At 38.1% G+C, this 22,679-nt stretch overlaps 2 protein-coding genes across 4 annotated transcripts; one reads left to right on the top strand and one right to left on the bottom strand.

The window, feature by feature from the left end:
- Positions 1–3: 3 nt before the first annotated feature.
- patz1 (POZ/BTB and AT hook containing zinc finger 1) lies at positions 4–7,876 on the top strand. 3 transcript variants are annotated; one of them, XM_084129174.1, is made up of 6 exons: positions 4–1,578; positions 1,667–1,730; positions 3,080–3,251; positions 3,570–3,731; positions 5,575–5,784; positions 7,152–7,876. In XM_084129174.1, exons 1-6 carry the CDS (start codon positions 404–406, stop codon positions 7,613–7,615), a joined length of 2,247 nt encoding a protein of 748 aa, XP_083985300.1. In that variant the 5' UTR covers positions 4–403; the 3' UTR covers positions 7,616–7,876. The 3 variants fall into 3 exon arrangements, with proteins under 3 accessions (XP_083985300.1, XP_083985301.1, XP_083985302.1); XM_084129175.1 differs by lacking the exon at positions 5,575–5,784; XM_084129176.1 differs by lacking the exons at positions 3,570–3,731; positions 5,575–5,784.
- A 5,555-nt stretch (positions 7,877–13,431) lies between these two features.
- On the bottom strand, positions 13,432–21,891 carry slc2a11a (solute carrier family 2 member 11a). The gene is made up of 12 exons (XM_084129189.1): positions 21,532–21,891; positions 21,098–21,196; positions 20,806–20,966; positions 20,529–20,653; positions 20,271–20,400; positions 19,928–20,076; positions 18,493–18,680; positions 17,339–17,449; positions 16,989–17,090; positions 16,461–16,536; positions 15,895–16,022; positions 13,432–13,803 (listed from the first exon to the last, which is right to left on the bottom strand). The coding sequence occupies exons 1-12, from the start codon at positions 21,568–21,570 to the stop codon at positions 13,585–13,587; spliced, it is 1,527 nt and encodes a 508-aa protein (XP_083985315.1). The 5' UTR covers positions 21,571–21,891; the 3' UTR covers positions 13,432–13,584.
- Positions 21,892–22,679: the final 788 nt, after the last annotated feature.

Genomic DNA, 22,679 nt, shown 5'->3' with positions numbered 1-22,679 from the left:
ATTCAGTGTCTGGCGTACATTTGGGGGAGGGGGCTCACTGGAAAACAAGGATATGAATTCATAACGTTGCGAACCAGGAAGACGGACAACATGCATCCAGCAAACTTCAGTTTCGGTGTGTGAATAGTATTGGCGCTTTCTCTTTGAATTAAAGTAATGGATTAAACTGTTAAAACCGAAAATATTAAACGCGGACGACACCCCCCTCCCTTCAAACAAAGGTCAAAGTTCACAGGAAGCTGGGGGGCTGCCATTTTTCCCCCTGCTAACATGTTAGATGCTAAAAAGGCGAGGAGTGGTGGTCGCTGCTGAATGCTTCTGTTTATTGGGTGTTTGCCATCCGTTTGTGTTCGTCTACCTCTTCCGTCGTGTGCGTTAGGCTCGGTTGTTGAATGAAGGCGGTATGGAGAAGACAGAACAGCCGTGGAATTCCTCCTACACGTACCAGGTGAGCAAACACAGCGCCGAGATGCTACACAACCTCAACAGCCAGAGAAAAGATGGAGGCAGGTTTTGTGATGTTATCTTGCGCGTCGGAGAGGAGAGCTTCCCCGCGCACAAGGCGGTGTTGGCGGCGTGCAGCGAGTATTTCGAGTCGGTGTTCAGTTGTCAGACGGAAGACGACGGCCAAGGCAAGGAGCTGGAGATGCACACGATCAGTCCCAAAGTTTTCCGAGACATCCTGGACTTCGCGTACACCTCCAAGATCGTGGTGCGCCTGGAGTGCTTCCCGGAGCTGATGACCGCGGCGAAGTTTCTGCTCATGCGATCTGTCATCGAGATCTGTCAGGAGGTAATCAAACAATCCAACGTGCAAATCCTCGTGCCTCCGCCTCGAGGAGGCGAGCACAGCCTGTTCAGGGCCGCGGAGCAGCTGTCATACCCCCTGCCCGTGGACATGTCAAATGGAAGCGTGTCCAACGGCGCCGTGTTTACCGACAACAATGACAGCGACGGTGCTGATCCGACGCAGCCGAGTAACAGCTCGCAGCCCGGAGCACAAGCGGCCGATCACTTAGCGGTTTCCCCGTTGGAGTTTCCCAGCAGCCACCTCAACAGCGACGGCTCCAAGCGAAGCAGAGGGAGACCCAAAAAAGAGCCCACAACAGAGCCGATCTCCTACAATAACAGCACTGCACAAAACGAAGACGGGGGCCTTTTCTCCTGCGGGGTTTGTGGCAAGATTTTTCCCGACGACGCGCAGTTGAGAAACCACGAGACTCAGCACGGGACGTTCACCGGCGGTGTGAGCAGCGGAGCGGAGCTGGTCGCGGTGGACGGCCCGACGATGATCAATCATTCCCAGTCGAGGTTTCAGGAAAACGGACTGCCGTCGGACAACCGTAAGCGCGAGAGGACGAGACGACACGTCGCGTGTGATTTATGCGGGAAGGTCTTCCGAGACGTCTACCACCTGAACCGGCACAAGCTGTCACATTCGGGCGAGAAACCGTATGCGTGCCCGGTGTGCGGGCTGCGCTTCAAACGCAAGGATAGGATGTCTTACCATGTGCGCTCTCACGACGGCTCGGTGGGTAAGCCGTATGTCTGTCAAAGCTGCGGGAAGGGCTTCTCCAGGTGACTGCAGTCTTTTATAGGTACATGTATTATATCATTCGTTTAAATGTATTTGGCATCATAAATGGTTTGTGTGATGTTTTTGCAGGCCGGACCATCTGAATGGACATATTAAACAGGTGCACACCACAGAGAGACCTCACAAATGTCAGGTAAGAAATACTATTATTTTCTCATTCTTATGTTGTTCTAAATCTGTAAGGCTTTGTTTTATCCATGGGACACAAAAGGTGAATTTCTGAATCATATTAATTCTAGCAACTCTTTTCCATAACAAATGACTGTGGACTGCGACTGTCATGCTTCAAAACAACAGAAAGCACCATAAAACATCTTAAATATGGTCCATACAACTTATGAAGCCAGATGAAAGCTTAACATTTTGTGTGAGAAACACGAGACATCGCTTTATATGATGAACAGATTGAATTTAGGCTTTTATTTACATATTAAAATTGTTCAGGGAACATAAGTTCACCCGTACTTGCTTGAAGCGCGGGAATAAACCTCATTGGTTCTTGCGGAAGCTCAAACGTGCTGCGTAACACACGAGAATGAACCTCATTGGCTCAAACGTGCTGCGTAACACACGAGAATGAAGCTCATTGGCTCAAACGTGCTGCGTAACACACGAGAATGAACCTGATTGGTTTCCACGTCAAGCAAGCTTGATTGAGCTTCCGTTTCCCACAACTGATGTGTGCGTTGATGAATGTTTATATGTGAATAAAAGACTAAATTAAATCGGGTCATCATTAAAAGCGTTTGTGTCTCTTCAGAAAATTTGGACTCAATTCATATGAATTCGGTTTAAGATCTCCTTCTTAAACCGAATTCATATGAATTGAGTCCAAATTTTCTGAAGATAAATAAAAGTCTTGAACAATTAATGAAAGAATTTAAATTTTTGGGTGAACTATCGCTTTTAAAGTGCATGTAAACACACTGATGGGCACAGTGGTTAGCAACTTGCTGCAGTGAATTAGTGAATAATGACCTAAAGTCAACATGAAACCAAAATTGTGATCATTTTTCTATCCTGCTGTGACATATATCCGAGTGAAATGGCTTCTCGAATGAGCAAGCATTTTGTCCATCAAGCATTGATTGGATTTATTGTAATTTGCAAATTTCTGTGATCTCATTTAAGTGATGGATTAAGGCCAGTCTTTGTGCTGCTGCACATCTTCAGAGTAGATATGTCGTTGCGAGGGGGAGTGGAAGTTCATTTTTTTTAAATCAAAGATTACAAAATCACATGGATTATGGATAAATCTTTTATAATAAACTGCAAAAAAAAAAAGTCCATTTTAATTTCATGGTGACTTTAAATTTGAGTTTGTTCTTCACACAAATCAAAATACTTGACAGCCAAGGTCTCATTCGCATTCATTATATGGACAAGAGTGGCCAAGATATTCCTCCCTTATGTTTGCGATAACACTCGAACAAAAATGATCTCTCGGAAAATGTTTATAAACCATATCTTGAAATGTCTCAGATTTGCAACGCATCCTTCGCAACACGAGATCGCCTGAGGTCGCACCTGGCATGCCATGAAGATAAGATACCATGTCAAGTGTGTGGGAAATTCCTCCGTGCTGCCTACATGACCGACCACTTGAAAAAACACAGTGAAGGACCTCATAACTACTGTGGAATATGCAACAAAGGTACTGGTCAACTATGCATTGAAAATAACTAATTTAATAAAAACTTGTGTGTACATAATACCCAGCTAATGATCCATGTTTTTATTGCCACTGACACCATCCTTCGTAAGTTAGTTTAGGCTCTCAAAAACTGATTGGCTTAATTATAAATACAGAAAACTGGGGAAAAAGCTCAAGTTTTACATAGTAGTACTGAAAAGGTTCGTGGCTTATACTTTATATTTTTCTTCTGAAAATCTGATTAATCAGACTGAGTATTGTTCTGTTTTTTTATTTTATTTTATTTTATTTTTTTACTTGTTCTTCCGATGGTCTCAGGTTTTTCTACTGCCTCCTACTTAAAGGTGCACGTAAAAACGCACCACAGCTCGTCCATGCTCCCTTCCTCTGCAGCACATCAGTTCCCTGAACCACGCACCAACAGACCACAGATGCACAACGGCGCCCCCTACCACTCAGGACGCCAGTGCGCAGTGGAAGGCAAGCTAGCCTCTCCCCACAGCGTCAATTGTTGCTCGCTCACTTGCTGTCTTTTTCACTGCTGCTTATCAGATGCTGCATCTGCTTGCATAAAAACTCACCCGCAAAACACAGATTGTAGCGCTGCACATCTTTCATCTTTATGCAACATTACTTTGCAGCGAATCAGGGATATGTTGTTCAAAATTTGGCCCTTCTGATTTATCTTGCACCATCTTTCAGGACTTTTCTCTCAGTGGATGAGAAAGGATGTTTGTTGCTGAAAGTATGGGTTGTGCTTTCACTTTTTATGAGGAAAGTTAAGGAAGAGTTTCTTTATCTCAACTGAGTTTTGGAAAACGGCAACCAAAATGCGCAGATGTAATGAAATCTGATGGAGTACTGTATATGTATGCAGTCCTTGTAGTTTTGCAGACATCAAGGTTTTTTATGATAATAGAGGCTGCCGGACGTAAATTCAGAGTTTGTTATTCAAATGATTTAAGATTCTTTAATGGTTTCACAGACTAGTCCCAGACTAAATTGCATGTTTGAGCTGTTTTAACTGAAAGCAACTTGCACTGACATATCTGAAAATATGTCAGTGTCATTGTTTTGTCTCAAGATGCACACTAGTACTGTTTTTTTAAATTTTTTAGGCACGTCTATAAAAGCTAAATGTCCTAATTGAACTAAGGCCTAATCCTGGCTTAATCTAAGCCCTGTCTGTGAAACCACAGGGGCCAGTTGCATAAACATAGCCATTATGTTAAGACTGTGTCTTAAGAACTAGTATGATCAACTAGAAGTTATTTAGGGGTAATCAGTCTTACTGTTCGGTGTCAAATTAGACCAATCTACGTTTTTATGTTACTGACATTAAAAAGTTATTAACAGTTTTAAAGAATAAAATTGGATGACTAACTTGTAAGACTAGTCTTAACAGTTTATGCAACTGGCCACAGGCCAATATTTGATTTACAGGCAAAATATGAAAAGAAACCTAAATAGATTTATTTGAAGTTTCTGCAGTAGTCTTAGTTGAAATAATCTGCAATTAGAGAGATAGTTGATTTAGGGCATAAATGAAATAATAGTTGCAGCTCTATCAATCAGATTTGTCTGCTAGTCACTTACATTGCTGCTGACCAATTTAGCATGGCCACGTGTCCCATTCTATGTGTCGCTTACTATCATCTCCATCAAGTGCTGGCATAATGCAAGCGTTATTTGAGCCTTCATTCATGCATGTCCACATATACGTGCACATGTACACGCTGTGCATTGTTTCTGTGGATTTAATGGACCTTTTTCAAACATTTATTGCCATAAATTCTAGCAGCTTGTGATTGGGTAATATCCTTATTGGACATGATGGGGGACAATATAGTGTCAGCTTTTTTCTTTTTTAAGGACTAAGTGTCCTAGAATCTGTACATTCAATTTTTTGTTTTAAGTGGGTTATAGATGCTAACTACTATGTAGATTGACTAAAATAGGTGGAAGAAAATTTATTTAGATTTTGTAATACAAGCTTTAAGGTTTTGGCAGATAATATGCGAAAAGTAATGCAGAAATACATCAGAAAGGCGTCATTAACTTTACATCAGTACAGAATTGTCGTTACAGTATGACTCCCAACAGTGTCATTGAGCTGCTGGCTTGGCATGTAATGAAAGAAAAAGATTCATTCAAATTTATTTACAATTTATTTTTGTCATTTTAGCTTTGAACAAACAATTTTCATAGTTTCTGAACTGATGTGAAGCTAGTGGTCATCTGACTGTATTGACTACGAATTGTCCCCCTTGGCCTCTGTCTTTTCCTCTACCCTTACCTCTTGGGGCGGTTACTGGCGGTGTAGACCTTTGCACCAGTCGCCGACTCCTGGTTACCTTTCCTGAGACAGAGGGGTCTTTTCGGGGGCTAACTGGTCCAGTTCTACCCCAGCCTGTGCCTCCGGCCCTGGGCCTGCAGCCTGAGCTGCTCCTGGGCAAGCCAGGTCCAACTCCCTATTTCTGGGAGTGCCGCTCTTCTGGAGCACCAGGGTTTCCACTTCATGGACCTCTTACAGGTCAGTATGAGCTGTTAGGAGGGTGGCAATGTGGTGAGCCAAAGAACTGTGGATGTCTGGATGTTATAACTGATAAGCCTGGTGCAAATATCTCCAAAGCACCATTGACCTTATTAGTAAAATATTGGTCTGATTTCAGTTCTTACCTAATAATTGGCTTGGTCTGTATTTTGTTCATGCTTTTTTGTCTGGTGGGCCTCAGCGCTGCTTAATTTTCATCCATTTGCCTTAACAGCACCCACTTCTGACCTCTTTTGTCTATAATTTATACTTTAGAAGAACTGGACTGTATTTAATCTTAGTATTCCGGGTCCATAAAATGTCCTGTATCTGACTGGAATTTGATTTGTAAATTAAAATGGTGGAATGGACTTGCCTGGAGCCTGGTTGGTCATAAGACTCTGTAATGACTAATTCCCCCCCCCCAAATAGGGTGCTTCTCTGCTAATCAGAAATGATCTCTAAGGTCTCATGCTCTTAAGTGTCACTCTGTTGTTAGTAGCCAGGAGAACGAGTTAGCTAAAGGCTAAATTTCATTTACATGCATGTAAGAAAAGCTGAGCAGTGAGCACTGATCATTCAGAGCAGAGTAGAGATTTGGGACTCTCTAAATGTGCATGTCTAATTTGTGGTAGTGAATTCTCACAATTTTTAATGGGATAGTTCACTCAAAAAATAAGTTTCTGTCATCATATACTCACCCCCCACGTTGTTCCAAAATGTATGACTTACTTTCTTTTGTGGAACATAAAATAAGATATTTTTGAGAAATGTCTCAGTGTTTTTCTTGTCCATACAGTGGAAGTCAGTGGGTTCCAATGTTTTTTGGTTCCCAGGGTTTTGAAAAATATCTTCCTTTGTGTTCCAAATAAGAAAGAAATTCATACAGGTTTGGAATGAACTATCCCTTTAAGATCAATTTAAATTGACACTATAACATTCAGTATGCGTTCAAATTGAGTTTTTCAAATTTACATCTTGAAAACAAAAGGAATTTGTCCTTTTTGCTCGTAAACTAAGGATTTGTGCCACTGCTCTAGAGCGTAGAGGTACTCGGTGGACTGAATAATCTGACATATTAAGATATTATTGTACAAAATAGGATGCAATTTCCCTTATTACAGAAAGTATAAAAGCACAAAAGCTGCAATATAATGATCAGTAATAGATGGCCAACAGATAGCAAGCTGCTTTGAACACAAACAAGTTCTCACATGTAGTTTTTGTGGTCATGAGGGTTCAGGTATAAAGGAATTTTTTTTATTTTTAGACATTTTGCTTAATGTGAGGCTCCTTCTCTCTTCCTATATTTCTCTCTGTCCCCCTCCTTCCCTGATATCCCCTTCCCCACTCTGTGTTTACCTCAGACGGACAGGAGAATGCTGGGAAATGTCCTCATCAGGATTCTGATGGATCAGATGCGGTTTTCGGTGACCTTTCCAACGGAACGGACCTCAAGGCTGAACACAAAGTTGAGGGAGAAGAAATGGAGGTGACGTCTTTCATCTTCAATGGCCAACCTGAAGACATCGTGACCTCGCCGGGGGGATCCAAAGACATTCAAAAAACAGACCACGAAAAGAAGTTTGCCTGTGGCGAATGCGGCCAGACTTTCCGCACAAAGTCTTACCTCAACAAGCACCATCACCGGGTTCATAAGAAACGCGCTGCGGCCGGCTCCGGTCTCGGTGATCTCGGCTCGCCCTTTTCCCCCCAACAGAACATGTCACTTCTTGAATCCTTTGGTTTTCAGATCGTCCAGTCAGCCTTTGCCTCTTCACTAGTGGACTCTGAGATGGGCGGCAGTGGAATGGGTTTAGGGGAGAAATGACCCCTTTGAAATACAACCATTTCTTATAACCTTATTGGACAACCAAACTTTTGATAACTGCGAGTTTAGTCTGTTGTTGCATTCTCCTTGACGCCATATGTAGACTACTTTTTTTTTGTTTTTTTGCGTTTCTCACTGTTATAATGTTTGTTATTATTTTGACTTTGCTATTATGGATGCCATTTCGATTCCATCTTGGTGTGAAGCAGCTAATCTGTTTATTCCACTTTTGACAAATCCTCAATTTCATAGGTCTATCCTAAAAAAAAAAAAAAAATCTTACTTTTGACACATATGTTTTTCTGCTTCCAGATGGGTGGTTTGAGGATGATGTTCGCTTTAAAAGACAAACTGATGCCCTAAACGTTTTCAGAATGTACCTCTAGGTTATTCGTGTCCAGACTTACACAGTGAGCATTACAAATTGAAAATAAGTTTTTACAATCAGAAAACACTGAGATGGAGTCATCTGTGCAACTGTTCTAGTCCAATGACAGAAAACCTACAACAAAACTTTTTTCCTCTATGATTTACTTTGATAAATATTTAAATGAATTTAAATCCTTTAAACCTTCAGGCCAATAATGGCTGTTATCTCATTAATTGTTTTTATTTCGTGGTTTGTTTCTTTGTTTATCATTGAGATAGTTCTGAGACCGATTGTTTTGGGTCACAAAAAGTATGTCAGTTTTAAATGTCCAACAGGGACCAATTTCAGGTTTCACTGTAAGATATAGCAAGAAGCAAAGAATATATTTTATTAACTTATTGATACCGGTGTCCAAGTCTCCTTTGCGAAAAGGTATATATTGAGTTTTGTTGCAACGTGCTATTTTCTTCTTGAATCATGCAGCCGACAGGAGGACAGCGTGAGAGTGATGACGTATATGTGTGTGTACACGTGTGAATGCTGCAGTCTCTCCAATGTCTTTTATCTCTAGAATGTAATATAAACAGAGGGCTTTCTAATCTTTTTTTTTAATATATCAGAGATTTTCTAAGTTGTTCAGTACATTCCTGCTTAACTTAAAGTCACTATACATGACGTGTAACATTCATATATATATATATATATATATACAAATATGTATATATGTATGGCCATTTATGTTAGTTTATGTGAACAGGATTCTTGTATATAGGTACTTCCCTTGGCCTTGTTGAATGAATGGATTTTTTTTTGGAAGAGTATGTTTTAAGAGAATTGTTTTAAGTCGATACTGACAAATCCATACTTTTGTTGTGTCTTTATTATTAGGCAAGTATTTGGGTGTGTGTTTGGTGTTTGCCTGTTCCTCTTACTCTAAATGCAGTGTTAATGTTGGTTACCTTTCCTTATTTTACCCTGCAGGTTATTAGTATGATGTACCGTGAACTTATTTGGAGTATTTGGAATGGCAGTTTGAATAATAATGCTGAGGTGTTGTAAGCGGTCACTCATGATTTATGCTATCAATGACATTATGTACACACAAAAAAAAAGTGTTTTCTTTTTTCGCAAAACAAGTACACATTTTATTACCATGTGTACTTTTTCGACTTAATGCTTTTATTGTGCAGCCGTAAAAACCTGCGGGTCCTTGCAGCTTACTTATTTGACTAATCACTGCTAATATCAGATCATAACATCTGTTAATTGATTGGAATTTAACGTTTCTAATAGTAAAAATCATTGTCGGCCCAATAAGTGTGATCTGAATATTTGAAGCCCTTATTTATTTTACAAATTTGAAGTTGTAAGGAATTGTTCATTTATTTTATTGTTGTTATTTGTTCGTCTTGTATGGTGTTTTGGCTTATTACATCACTGGAAACATTTTTTTTGTTTTGTTTTCTTGCTTGTGTATTTGTATATTTGTATGTTGCAAAGTGCCTTCCCAATACTGATTGTGAACAGCGATGGGTAGGAAAAATCTGTCATTTAAAGGACCTATCTTATAAAAACCATATACAAACAGAGTTGCATTGACACTTTTGTATAAAGACATGCACATAGAAAAGTGTACATGTTTGGTATTCTACCCTTTTGTTTTCTGACAAATTGTTGTTTCTCTGCAATTTATGTCACAACGTTGATCAATTTTTTGACATTTGGATATAAGCATACTTTTCTATTGATGTTTGTTTTTGTACACTGTTTTTGTGTCTCTGTCTATTTGGTACAGAGATGGGTATAAAATAAAACTGTATTTGAGAATTTTCTTTCTTGTGATGAGCACTTCAGAACACATAATTGTTATAATTTACAAGTTATGTTGTGGTAAAAACTGCACGACTTTGGCAACCTGCTGTAAAAACAATAGTGTAGTTTTTATTATTTAATACTTTATGACTGGTCACATTGATCAAATCATAACATGATATACATTATAAATGTGTAGGTCAAAAATGTAATGGAAAAGTAAAATTATGCTTTTCATATTGATAATATTTGTGCACACCTTCAGCAAGCATGTATATTTGCATAGACATGACTGCTGTCATGATGAAGATTCCAAAGCCAAACTGTTTACAACTTCTTGTCTGATTGAAAAAATCAATTGACACAAATTCCAATAAAGAGGTAGTTCATTATTTTGAGCAACTCTTGAAATAATACTTTGTAAAACACTGATCCGGGATTAAAGGCATCAGTTAATATGACAATTTCTGTGCTTCTTGAGTGAACCACGTCTATTTAAGCATATTCTACCATTGAACAATTCCATCTTCAGGCAGCACATGACTCTCAGATCAACTAAACACACCATAAACTCATTTAATTCATGTGTAATATTGCAGCTCCTTATTTTGTATTGATTAAATGCTAAACAGCAGTTTATGTGAAACAAAATGTGTGCCATGAGCGCATACTCAGAAAATGCAGTCACACTCGGTGAGATTTGAAAAGGTGGGTAGACCAATTTCAGTAGAGTAACGAAATAATTTAAATTAACAATTAAACTTATATAAAGTAGAAATTTGTGTGTGAACCAAGTAGTTTGCTTTATTAAATGGGAGATATTATCCAGAAACCAGTGTGGCAAAAGAACGTGAAATTATAGATTAATCTCTCACCCTCAGTGCTGCACTCCGGAGTCCAAATAATTTAGAGGAGGTTGACCGGAGGACAAGGGTAAATACAGAGGTGGACAGTAACAAAGTACATTTACTTCAGTACTGTACTTAAGTACACTTTTTGAGTATCTGTACTGAGTATATGTATCTGTCTTCTTTCTGGAAACTTTTTAGTTTAACTTCACTACATTTGAAAGATAAATATCGTACTTTTTACTCCACTACAATTCTGTCAAGGTCCTTGAGTAGAAAGCAGTCAGTCAGGGGATGATTTTGGCTGGAAAATAAAGTTGGTTTGATGTCAGAACCATAGGTCAGAACCCAACGTCGGTTTGACGTCAGAACCCGTCGTCCGATTGACGTCATCATCCAACTGTGTTTTCTAGAAATAAATTTGATATTGATATGAGGGTAGGTAGGCAGGCATAGATTCATAGGCATTCAGTAATTATTATATACAACAATGCAACAACTTTTACTTGTAACGGAGTAATATTTGACCAGTAGTAGGCTATCTGTACTTCCGCTCAAGTAAGGAAGTTGTGTACTTTGTCCACCTCTGGGTAAATATTAGGGTATATAATACTTCTAAACTAATTCTTTAGCTCATCGACGCCATCTATTGACATGATTGTGTCATTATAACTGACATAGAAAAATGATAATCTAAGGGAACTAAAGTAAATAAATGCCATTACTACATATAGTACATTGCACTTCTTTTAAGTTATTTAAATGTTTGCCTTTCTGTTGAAGTGTTTCAATTCTTTAAATGTGTATTCTTCCATTGAATGTTTTACTTCCTTAAATGTGTACTTCTGTTGAAGTTTTTTAGTAATTTAAATGTTAAAAGTGTTTAGCCTATGCATTCACACTTATTTGCACAATCCACTAGTATGCATCTTTTATATTTTGAAAAATGTTTATAAAAAAAACCCCTGCAGTGTCCCAATTGATTTGAAAGCAAAAAACAACAAAAAAACAACAACAACAACATATAGAATAAAAATGGGTACTCATCATTTTGGGTACTCAATCTCTGTATATTAAAAAACACATTTGTATAAAATCATAGTTAGAGACAGGAAACCATTTGTTTAAAACATTAATACTGAAGGTACAAGGAAGAATATATATATATATATAGTATTTAACACACAGTATAACAAAAAATCCCACTTTTGCTTTTTGGGCCCTCTGCTAAAAGGGTCATGAAACTCTAAACTAACTGAGTTATGTGTGTTGAACTCCATTGAAGACAGTTAGCATCTGTTAGTTTTATTAGTAGGATAAAACTGGTTAATTTTGAGCTTCTGAGTTTAAAATCTGCATTGTGTGTCAATGTCACACGTGGTGACATGGCAATACACTATAATACTGCGATGACATGTCGGTGTCTCATATTTTCCTATCCCATGAGAAGACACGGTCTCTTGATTGTTCATGACAGCATGTGGTGCTCTCCTATGACAGACGTGTCAAACTGTGAGATCAAGTAATAGATGAGAGAGGCGTTCATGGGTTGCAAGTGTTTGTTTCCGTGGTGTAAAACTTCAGATTTCCCCACAATGCTGCCAGGGCAAGACTCTGGCTGCAGGGGGTTGGTTAGCCATCAACTACTGACACATCAAAACTGTATGAAAGAGAGGGGTTTCATGATCCTTAAATAGCTAATCCATTTCGCAGTATCCAAAAATCTTTGGCAAAAAAAAAAACAGGCCTCAAAAGGTTTGTTGTATTATATGAATATAGTATTATATGACAATTTACAACTTCAATATTTCTAGGCGTTTTAACAGCCTAGTCTAGCAGAGTACAGAACTATATTACTTAAGGTCAGCTAAAACAGTTGTATGTCCCTTATGTCACGGACTGCATTTCCCATCATCCCCCCTGGCACCTAACCACACACACCTGAAACTCATCTAGCCCTCATCACCAGCACTATATAGAGCACACACACTCCCTTAGTCATGGTTCTGACATCATCTGATGCTACAGACTACTTACTGCTTTTACCTCATTCAAGTTTATATCATGTCATCCCTTGTAATAGTGTAGTTCCCTCCTGTGTGTGTGCTCTAACGGTTCTGTAAGACAAAGACCGAAAGTTAATAATAAAAGCCTATTTCATCTAAGGAACTTAAGTATCATCTCTTACCTGCTTATGCAATGTGTTCCTGCCATATCTGCAAATAAACCTCGGTTTTACCTCGGTTCAGGTCAATGAGTCCAAGCCTGAGCGTGACACCTTCAAAGTAGGCATGCAGGACTTTAAGTATATTTGCCCATTTGTGCAGATAATCTTGCAGAAATAAACAACTAGATTTAGCCGAACAGTCCTGTTAATCTGTTCTAAACACTAGCAAGAATCATGTGTTTACTATGAACTAAAGCTCTCTGTTGCCATAGAAAAGCATCAGGGGTTCGCCGTAAGGGTGTTGCTGAGTCACACTGACCTTAAGGAGAAACATTCAGCAGAATTGTTATAACTGCACACCTTCAATGACGCTGCCAATGTCAACTTGCCTAAGTGTTTACTGACCTCATCTCCTGTATCAAATGTGCTAACAAAACTACAAAAAAGGTTTAGTTTTTCTTCCCTGATGGGAATCAAGATAAAGGAAGCTAGGGAACATCTTTTCTTAATTTCTAGAGCAGTTAGGTCTATGGTTGGCAATATCTAATATCTATCTCAGTAATGTGAGACAGTAATGCATTATTAATGGATTAATCAAATAAGTAATTCAAGTCGGTTTAGTGATGAAGAAAATATTTATTCAGCAAGTAATGCATGTAAAAAAGAACATGACAAGATGTAAACTCACTGTGACATGAATGAACAATTCAGGCATTATTTCAAAGATATATTTCTAAAAATATTAATTTAGTTGATGAGAATGTTTACCACACTATAAGTCAGTGCAGTGAAGGACTTCCCCTAGTTGGTACTGGGCTTGAATTACTTCTGGATCCATTTTGCCGTGTCCACGGTAGTTGAGTCTGTAAAACTCTTTAGTGATCATTGCTAGGGTCTTTCCCTTGGTTTCAGGTAGAACCATCCAAATAAATGAAGCAGTCAGGAGGCATACAGCCCCAAATGGCACAAAGCAATAATGTCCCAAACTTTTCTGCAAAAACACAAAGAGGGCATTCATAAAAAGAAGAAATACTATTCCTAACCGGTATCTACAAATTCTTGAAACGTGATACATTTACTTAACAACATATTAGGCATTAAAGGGACAGTTGACCCAGTAATGTTTTACTCACCCTCATGCCATTGACAATGTATGTATCTTTCTTTCTTCAGATAAACACAAACAAAGATTTAAACGATAGTTGTGTGTACGAAAAATACTACTATTTTGAACTTTTTTAACTATAAATCAATTCTTCAGGTCTACTGTCATACAAGCGATCACGAGAGGAACGTGAAGTGAGTTGTGAAGTTTGCGCAAGTAACATGGATGACCGCCATTTTTTGTGCGAGCTTCTTAACGCTCTTATGTCACGCCACCCCTCCTTCTCATGAACGCTCATATCACAGTAGACCAGAAGCAATGATTTTTTACACACACCTATCGTTTCGCTTCAGAGGACATGGATTCATCCACAGGTCCTATGGATTGACGTCTCGTCTCGGGTGTGGTTTTTCAAACGTCAACCAAGCAGCATCCATTCAATGACATTATACACTCACCTAAAGGATTATTAGGAACACCTGTTCAATTTCTCATTAATGCAATTATCTAATCAACCAATCACATGGCAGTTACTTCAATGCATTTAGGGGTGTGGTCCTGGTCAAGACAATCTCCTGAACTCCAAACTGAATGTCAGAATGGGAAAGAAAGGTGATTTAAGCAATTTTGAGCGTGGCATGGTTGTTGGTGCCAGACGGGCCGGTCTGAGTATTTCACAATCTGCTCAGTTACTGGGATTTTCACGCACAACCATTTCTAGGGTTTACAAAGAATGGTGTGAAAAGGGAAAACCATCCAGTATGCGGCAGTCCTGTGGGCGAAAATGCCTTGTTGATGCTAGAGGTCAGAGGAGAATGGGCCGACTGATTCAAGCTGATAGAAGAGCAACTTTGACTGAAATAACCACTCGTTACAACGAGGTATGCAGCAAAGCATTTGTGAAGCCACAACATGCACAACCTTGAGGCGGATGGGCTACAACAGCAGAAGACCCCACCGGGTACCACTCATCTCCACTACAAATAGGAAAAAGAGGCTACAATTTGCACGAGCTCACCAAAATTGGACAGTTGAAGACTGGAAAAATGTTGCCTGGTCTGATGAGTCTCGATTTCTGTTGAGACATTCAGATGGTAGAGTCAGAATTTGGCGTAAACAGAATGAGAACATGGATCCATCATGCCTTGTTACCACTGTGCAGGCTGGTGGTGGTGGTGTAATGGTGTGGGGGATGTTTTCTTGGCACACTTTAGGCCCCTTAGTGCCAACTGGGCATCGTTTAAATGCCACGGCCTACCTGAGCATTGTTTCTGACCATGTCCATCCCTTTATGACCACCATGTACCCATCCTCTGATGGCTACTTCCAGCAGGATAATGCACCATGTCACAAAGCTCGAATTATTTCAAATTGGTTTCTTGAATATGATAATGAGTTCACTGTACTAAAATGGCCCCCACAGTCACCAGATCTCAACCCAATAGAGCATCTTTGGGATGTGGTGGAACGGGAGCTTCGTGCCCTGGATGTGCATCCCACAAATCTCCATCAACTGCAAGATGCTATCCTATCAATATGGGCCAACGTTTCTAAAGAATGCTTTCAGCACCTTGTTGAATCAATGCCACGTAGAATTAAGGCAGTTCTGAAGGCGAAAGGGGGTCAAACACAGTATTAGTATGGTGTTCCTAATAATCCTTTAGGTGAGTGTATTTGTTTGATTGATTGATTGATTATTTTTCTAAAAATCTTTGTTTGTGTTTATCTGAAATAAAATAAAGTCATATGCATTGGAGATGGCATGAGGGTTAGCAAATGATGAGAGAATTTTTAATTTTGGTTGAACTGTCCCTTTAAGACTTGTATTCAGAGAATGTGTTGTCTTTTATCTTAATGCACTGGCAGTTTTTTTAAAAACTTATTTTGAACTATACTTAAAATGAGTGAACAGATATTAATAACTAATAAAGAAGTCATTTTTGCCATGAACAATAAATGAGTCTGTTATTCTCTCACCACAAGGAAAGGGAAGATCATCCCGATCATGAAGAGGTTCAGCCACATTAGAGAGCCAGCAGTCATGTAGGCGGCAGGACGTGCTGTCTGGTTAAAAATCTCCGTTGGAAGGATTCCAGTCACCCCAGCTACCATATGAAGAAAAAAACACATTGTATGAAATAACACTATGGAATTGGTTACATTATATAAACCAGGGCTGCACAATATATCGAAATATTGCAAATGTATAACGCGATATGCATATCGCAATGACTTGCGATAACTGTGGTCATGAACAAAAGACAAAGAGAAAATCACTCACTGCTCTTGGCTGAATAACTTTTGTAGCTTTAATAAGAATCAGTATATATTTAATTCCTACAGTGAAAACTAAGCAGTGTTTTATTTTTACATTTGATTATTCAGTTTCTGATGTTAAATAAACTAATGTAGGCTTATGCTCTTATGCCACAGTAAAACACTGCTGTTCACTTTCAGAAGTTGTAGGGATGTTTTCTTGTCACAAAAATAATGTGAAACACGTATGTAGGTTCCCTGCTAAAGTAATGCATGCACTGCCCTACCTGGTCCCATGCCAAAGCTGAGAATGTAGGTGAAGATGCAGGTCATGCTCATGTAAGGCATCCAGGTAACAATATTCTATTGGGAGGAAGGTCAAATCAAAACATAACTGTTATTTGATTACACGACCATTTAGAAGATTGGAGTAATGGCTGCTGAAAATTCGACTTTGCCATATTAAAATATAGATTTATTTTAAATTGTAATAATATTTCACAATATTAATGGTTATTTTTAAACAAAGATACAAAATACAGACTTGTTGAGCATAAGATACTAAGCCGCTCATATTTAACCGATGACAACATGACGTCCATTCTGTTGAACACTCTAGATTACTGAAGTTGGACATTATGTGTCCACTTTAAGTTTAGACATTACATGAGGACTCTCAAAGGTCAACTTCAGAAGTATACACTACAAATGCAGTTTATAGTTTCTGAGCATGCATACGTGTATATAACCTTCCATGCGACTATGTGTGTGCTGGTAAAGGGTAAAGGGGTCATACAACATTTAATAATACACACCTCAAGTGAAAGAGCCACAGTGAAGACTACAGCCCATCCTGCCATGAGAACATAGCCACCCATCAACATCAGCTTCCTACCCAACCTCTCTATCAATAGGTTCTAAACACACACACACACACACACACACACACATATTTATTAATGTGTAGCCATGTCATTCTAACAGAAATACACTTACGCTATTAAAAGTGGTAACCTTGGTCCTCCAAAGAAATTATTTCTTAGCAAAAGAGACTAGTCTAGCCCTGAATGATCAGCCAAACATTTTGGACAAATTAATTCACTTGCACTATGCAAGTGGGTCAAAGGATTGTTGATAATTGATAACAAATGAAATGAAGACTTACACACATAATGCAAGCTGTGAATTCACACATCCCAGTGCCAATGGTCACATACTGGATCTGTCCTGCAGATATTCCCGCTTCTTGGAACACATATGATGCATAGAAGTAAATCTGAGGAATTAAAGAAAAAGGCCTTTAATCTTTTGAATTTCTGAGTATGCAAAAAAACAAAAACAAAAAATAAAACCCAAACACACCAGCACTAACACTTGAAATCCTTCTGAAATCATTTCTAGTTATGTAAGTAAGAAGTGCTGGGCACAGGAGAGATTTTACAAAAGCTGTACACAAGGCAGGTCAATCAGTCATTTGCTTATTCAGTTCCTCAGTGAACAGAAAAAGATTCAAACGTGTTTTTCAAAGGTATTCTACAAATTAATCACAAATGTTGAATTCTCTGGTTAATTTTTTTTTTCTTTAATCACAATATCAGAAGTGATTTTTAAAAGTTTCTGAAAAGTCTCTTATGCTCACCAAGGCTGCATTTTATTTTAATATATTTTTGAATGTAATTTATTCCTGTGATGCAAAGTTGAAATTTCAGCATCATTCCTCCAGTCTTCAGTGTCACATGATCCTTCAGAAATCATTCAAAAATGCTGAATCTGCTCAAGAAACATTTCTTATTATCAATGTTGAAAACAGTTGTGCTGCCTAATATTTTTGTGGAAACCATGATACATTTTTTTCAGGATTCTTTGATAATTAGAAAGTTCAAATGAAAAGCAAAATAACATAATTTTTATAATAACGTAAAAGTCTTTACTGTCAATTTTGATTCATTTAATGCATGCTTGCTGAATAAATAATTTATTTTAAAAAATCGTACTGACCCGAAACTTTTGAACGGTGTAAATACAGTGAGATTGATATTTTATTAAATATGATGGGGACATGACCTATTCTGACTTCTGCTAACTGCTTTGTGTGAGTCTGTTTGCATGCATTTTTACCCCCGGAAGCATGAAGACTCTGTACATATTCTTTCAAATATTAACATTAAGCCTGCATTCATTCTCATGAACAGCTAGGTGTGTTTTCTTTGGTCAACGTTCAGATTATGAAGCAATGCACCGGCAATCCAGTTACACTTGAACTTCCAACTGAAAGGCAAAGATATAACAGCACAGGATTAGACAGAGGCAGGGTCTTACTGTGTCATTACCGCACAGTTGCATGGCACTGCTCAAGACTGCCACAGAGATGAGCTGCCAGCGAACGCTGCGGTCCGTGAAGAGCTCCCATGGCTGTTTGGCACGTTCTCCCTTGGTTTCATTCTGTTCCTGCAGAATCTCATCCAGCTCGTCTCTCTGCACCTCACAGCCACGCAAACGCCGCAGTGCTGTGGAACAAGCATGATTAATGTATATAATCATGAGTATGGATGACAAAACCAGTCACAAGTCGCACGGGTATATTTGTGGCAATAGCCAACAAGACATTGTATGGGTCAAAATGATCGATTTTTCTTTTATGCCAAAAGTCATTAGGATATTAAGTAAAGATCATGTTCCATGAAGATATTTTGTAAATTTTCTTCCGTAAATATATGAAACATTTATTTATGTGAGTGAATGCAGCACAATCGCGAACATAAGTGGACAACTAGGCGATTTTAGGATAGTTCACACAAAAATGAACAATTTGTCAGCATTTACTCGCCCTCAGTGTTGGGGGTAACCGATTACAAGTAACGTGAGTTACGTAATCAGATAACGCATTACTTTTAAATGTACTTTTTAATATATATTTACTTTAAGTAATACAGGTTACTTTGTTTTCCCATTATTGACTGCTCTCCGGTCCTCATTTTGAGAGAAATCGTGAATAAGGTGCAGAGGCGTTGTGTGCGCTGTGTAAACATGATAAATATTGTAGTTCTCGACTAAATGTGAGCATGCATTTACTCATCTCACTTGCACAAAAACAGATTCAGTATTCCTCAAAATGAATAAAAACAGGGAAATGCAAACTCCGAATATTACGCAAACCTGCAATAATTAAATGTGTTAAAAAACACAAATCTTTCCTGCTAACCTTCAATGATCCATATGAGCAAAAATATCACATTTGTGTTTCTTTTTTAAAATTGCTGATGTAAGAGTGTTGAACTTTCTTCTCTTGCGTCCTATTTTTCTGCGTTCCAGAATGGCAGCACAGCTGAAAGGTTTGTTTGAGTTGTGCCCTGTAATGTAAAGGTGTGAATTTGCATTTCCTTTAGCCTGAGGCTTTTTTATTTCACATTTGGTGTGAAAGGGTCTTACATTTGCCAAAAGTATAACCTTTTTTGTTTGTTATTAAAACACAAACAATCAAGCCCAGTCCAGGTGAGTAACATTGTAACGCAATATTGCAACACATTACTTATAAAAGTTACTTTTCCCAACAATGCTCGCCCTCATGTCGTACCAAATCATTATGACCTTTCTAACATATTCTAACATATTTTACTGCTTTTTTCAATAAAGTGGGTGTCCTTTAAAAGTGAACAGCATGTAATGTTAATTGTGTAGGGTTAAGTGAGGCTATCATCCTCTGTATTGGAGAGCGTATTGAAATATACAACTGCACCATGCATAAGACTCATACACATTAGGCAGGCCTCTTTGTCCCCACAGTCAATGAGGAGGTAGCGGGGACTTTCTGGAAACCAAGGCAAGGTGAGGAGTTGGATGAAGCCTGGGATAGCATTACTGGCCAATAAGTACTGCCAACACGGCTCACTACCCAACACCTCCCTGAACAAAGACAAGCATTTTAAAATCAGTCATTTCAGTCATGATAATCTATTTAATTCGGACATAAAAATAACAAAATAACCATTTTAAATGCACCTCATAAAGTACTCATGAAATAATTTATTTTACATCACACAAGGAAATGGTAAACACTCTCGCTAACTGCTTCATACTGCATCAAATATGTAACGTACCTCAGACTGACCACCTGTCCCAACACCAGTCCAAATGAAGTGAAGACAGCAGAGGACAGAGACACAGCTCCTCGTAAGTGCTTCGGTGCACTTTCACCAAAATACATGGGTTGTACGTTCATACTGATGCCTGAATATAAATAGAGAGGATGGATGGTTTAGAATGATACCAGGAAGAAACTAGCAATCTCAATCTCAAAATATAAAGGGCCCATTATTGATAATCACATTTACAGGTAAAATATATATAGACAGTACCTGCATTTATGCCAACCAAAAATCTGGAGATGATAATCATCTCAAATGACTTTGCCGTTCGGCTCAGCAATGCAAGCAGTGAACTTGAGAAGAGGAACACATTGTTCAGCAACATAGTCTTCTTCCTTGGAAAAAAAGAACATAACAGGGCAAACTATAAAGAATGATTTCTTACTTAAAATTCACACATTTTAATTAAAACAATTGGTAAGAAACATGAGAAACATGTAAACTGTGACAAGATAGATACAACAAGATAGAGACAGAAGTGATGTACCTCCCGAAACGGACAGACATTGGCCCTGCTATCAAGGCCCCAGTAAAGCCGCCCAATGAGAAAATAGAAACTATAAAGGTCCATATCAGTGTGACCTCATAAACCCCCAACTGTATTCCCCATCGCTCCTGAAATGTCTCATTGACAAACTTTTGAATGAACTGCAGGAAGGAACACAGAACACAAAACTTGTAATTAGCCTTAACATATACACACAGACAAATAATATGGCAAAAATAAATGCAACTATATCTCCTCTTTCACACAAACCCGATGAAACTCTGTTCCTTACAACAGTCGGTGCATTCATTATGGCCAGGTTGTATCCATATTGTAGTGTTCCCCCAATAGCAGCAGAGGTCACCATTAATGCCAAAGTGTACATATGACCCTGATTAGAAAAGATAACTATGATGTTATTTTAAGGCATATCTAGGCAACAAAACAAACAAATCAACTTAAATTACTAAATTAAATTGCAATTAAATTCAACATATATTCTCCAAATGTGCCATCATATGCTGTTGTATTACTATTGCCCCATTGAAGGGATTTAAAATGTGCTTAACAATTTTTTTTTAATTGACTTTAAATTTTTATTTTTATAATACATCAATATAGTGACGGTTACACAAGACTTTACAGTAAAACTTACAAATTATTGAGTCGTTTAAAAAAATAATCTGAGTAATGGAAAAGAACTCCAGCAATAGGAAATAATCGTACCTTCTTCTCCTTTGTACTCATGATGTCTTCTTCTTGCATGTGCTATAATGATTTGCCTGGAGAAAATAATCCAGAGGTTAAAAAAATCCAAGAATAGAGAATATTGTCAGTTTATTCTGTGCTCGCCATTAAATTAGATATTGGTGCTCCGAGAAAGGTGCGTAGAAAGACACAATGACACACGTCTTCAAATGTTACAGCCAATAAGAAACTTCAGAATGGTCAGTCACGATCCTCACAATTTATAAAGTTTACCTAACCACCCTCTTAACTAGATAAAACAATGATTTTCGAATCCTCTTGAGAACTTCTGTTGAATTAAAAAGGCACCTGCTCCTTACAAACACTTTGGCATTGTGTGTCCATGTAAAATGAGATCAACGTAGTTCAACTCCACCTATCGGAATTTATATAAAACTGTACTGTGTTACTGAATTTGTACTTATAAGTATTATTTTATTTTATTTTATTTTAGATATAAAAAAATAGCTTTTAGCTTGTTTTACATTCAGTCAGCATAGGCCTACTATGTCATATTAATGGAATCGAAGCATTTAATAGCAAGATTTGAAACAATATTGAGCTTATCCATTTATTCCACTAGAGGGCAACATAACATAACATAATTATAATTTTGCACTCTTGACGTTTGCACCCTTCTGAAACTTTTACAATAAAGTAAAGGCTTGGTTTTTGGTTGACCTATGAAATAAATTAGCTTATATTTTTGTATCAACTTCTAGTTAAGTAACGCAAATAAACTCTTCTATTTAGGTAGAATAGGTAACGCAAATAAATGCATAACTGTCTGACCCAAAACCTGGACAAAACTTCAGCTTCACAAAGAATTTATTTCAAAGATTTCATTCAAAGATGAATTTATTTCATCAACCAAATTATGAATTAGAAAACGCACAAAAATGTCATATAACATTTAGAGAAATTTTCTAATTAATTTATTTTAAACATAACCACATTTTTTGAGTGTCCCAGTATGTACTATGTTCTAATTTTGTTTTCAATCTAATCTTGAGGAAATATATTTAACCAGGTAAAGAAATAGCTACCCGTGGGAGTGGATTGGAAACAGTACGCCACATCTCACACATGTAAAGGTAAACTTTACAATAGATAAGAGGTAGCCAGGT

Source organism: Abramis brama (assembly GCF_963993115.1).
Source record: "Abramis brama genome assembly, chromosome: 11".
NCBI classification, from domain to species: Eukaryota; Metazoa; Chordata; class Actinopteri; order Cypriniformes; family Leuciscidae; genus Abramis; species Abramis brama.
Note: the sequence above shows the minus strand (reverse complement) of the source record. Positions and strands in the feature narration are given on the sequence as shown.

Excerpts from the sequence above, each read along its gene's own strand:
- patz1 (XM_084129174.1), top strand. The coding sequence starts at position 404 with ATGGAGAAGACAGAACAGCCGTGGAATTCCTCCTACACGTACCAGGTG. Across the intron at positions 1,579-1,666 it reads TGCGGGAAGGGCTTCTCCAG|GCCGGACCATCTGAATGGAC; the intron begins GTGACTGCAGTC and ends ATGTTTTTGCAG. Across the intron at positions 1,731-3,079 it reads AGAGACCTCACAAATGTCAG|ATTTGCAACGCATCCTTCGC; the intron begins GTAAGAAATACT and ends GAAATGTCTCAG.
- slc2a11a (XM_084129189.1), bottom strand. The coding sequence starts at position 21,570 with ATGCAAGAAGAAGACATCATGAGTACAAAGGAGAAGAAG. Across the intron at positions 20,967-21,097 it reads TAATGAATGCACCGACTGTT|TTCATTCAAAAGTTTGTCAA; the intron begins GTAAGGAACAGA and ends TCCTTCCTGCAG. Across the intron at positions 20,401-20,528 it reads TTTGGTTGGCATAAATGCAG|GCATCAGTATGAACGTACAA; the intron begins GTACTGTCTATA and ends ATTTATATTCAG.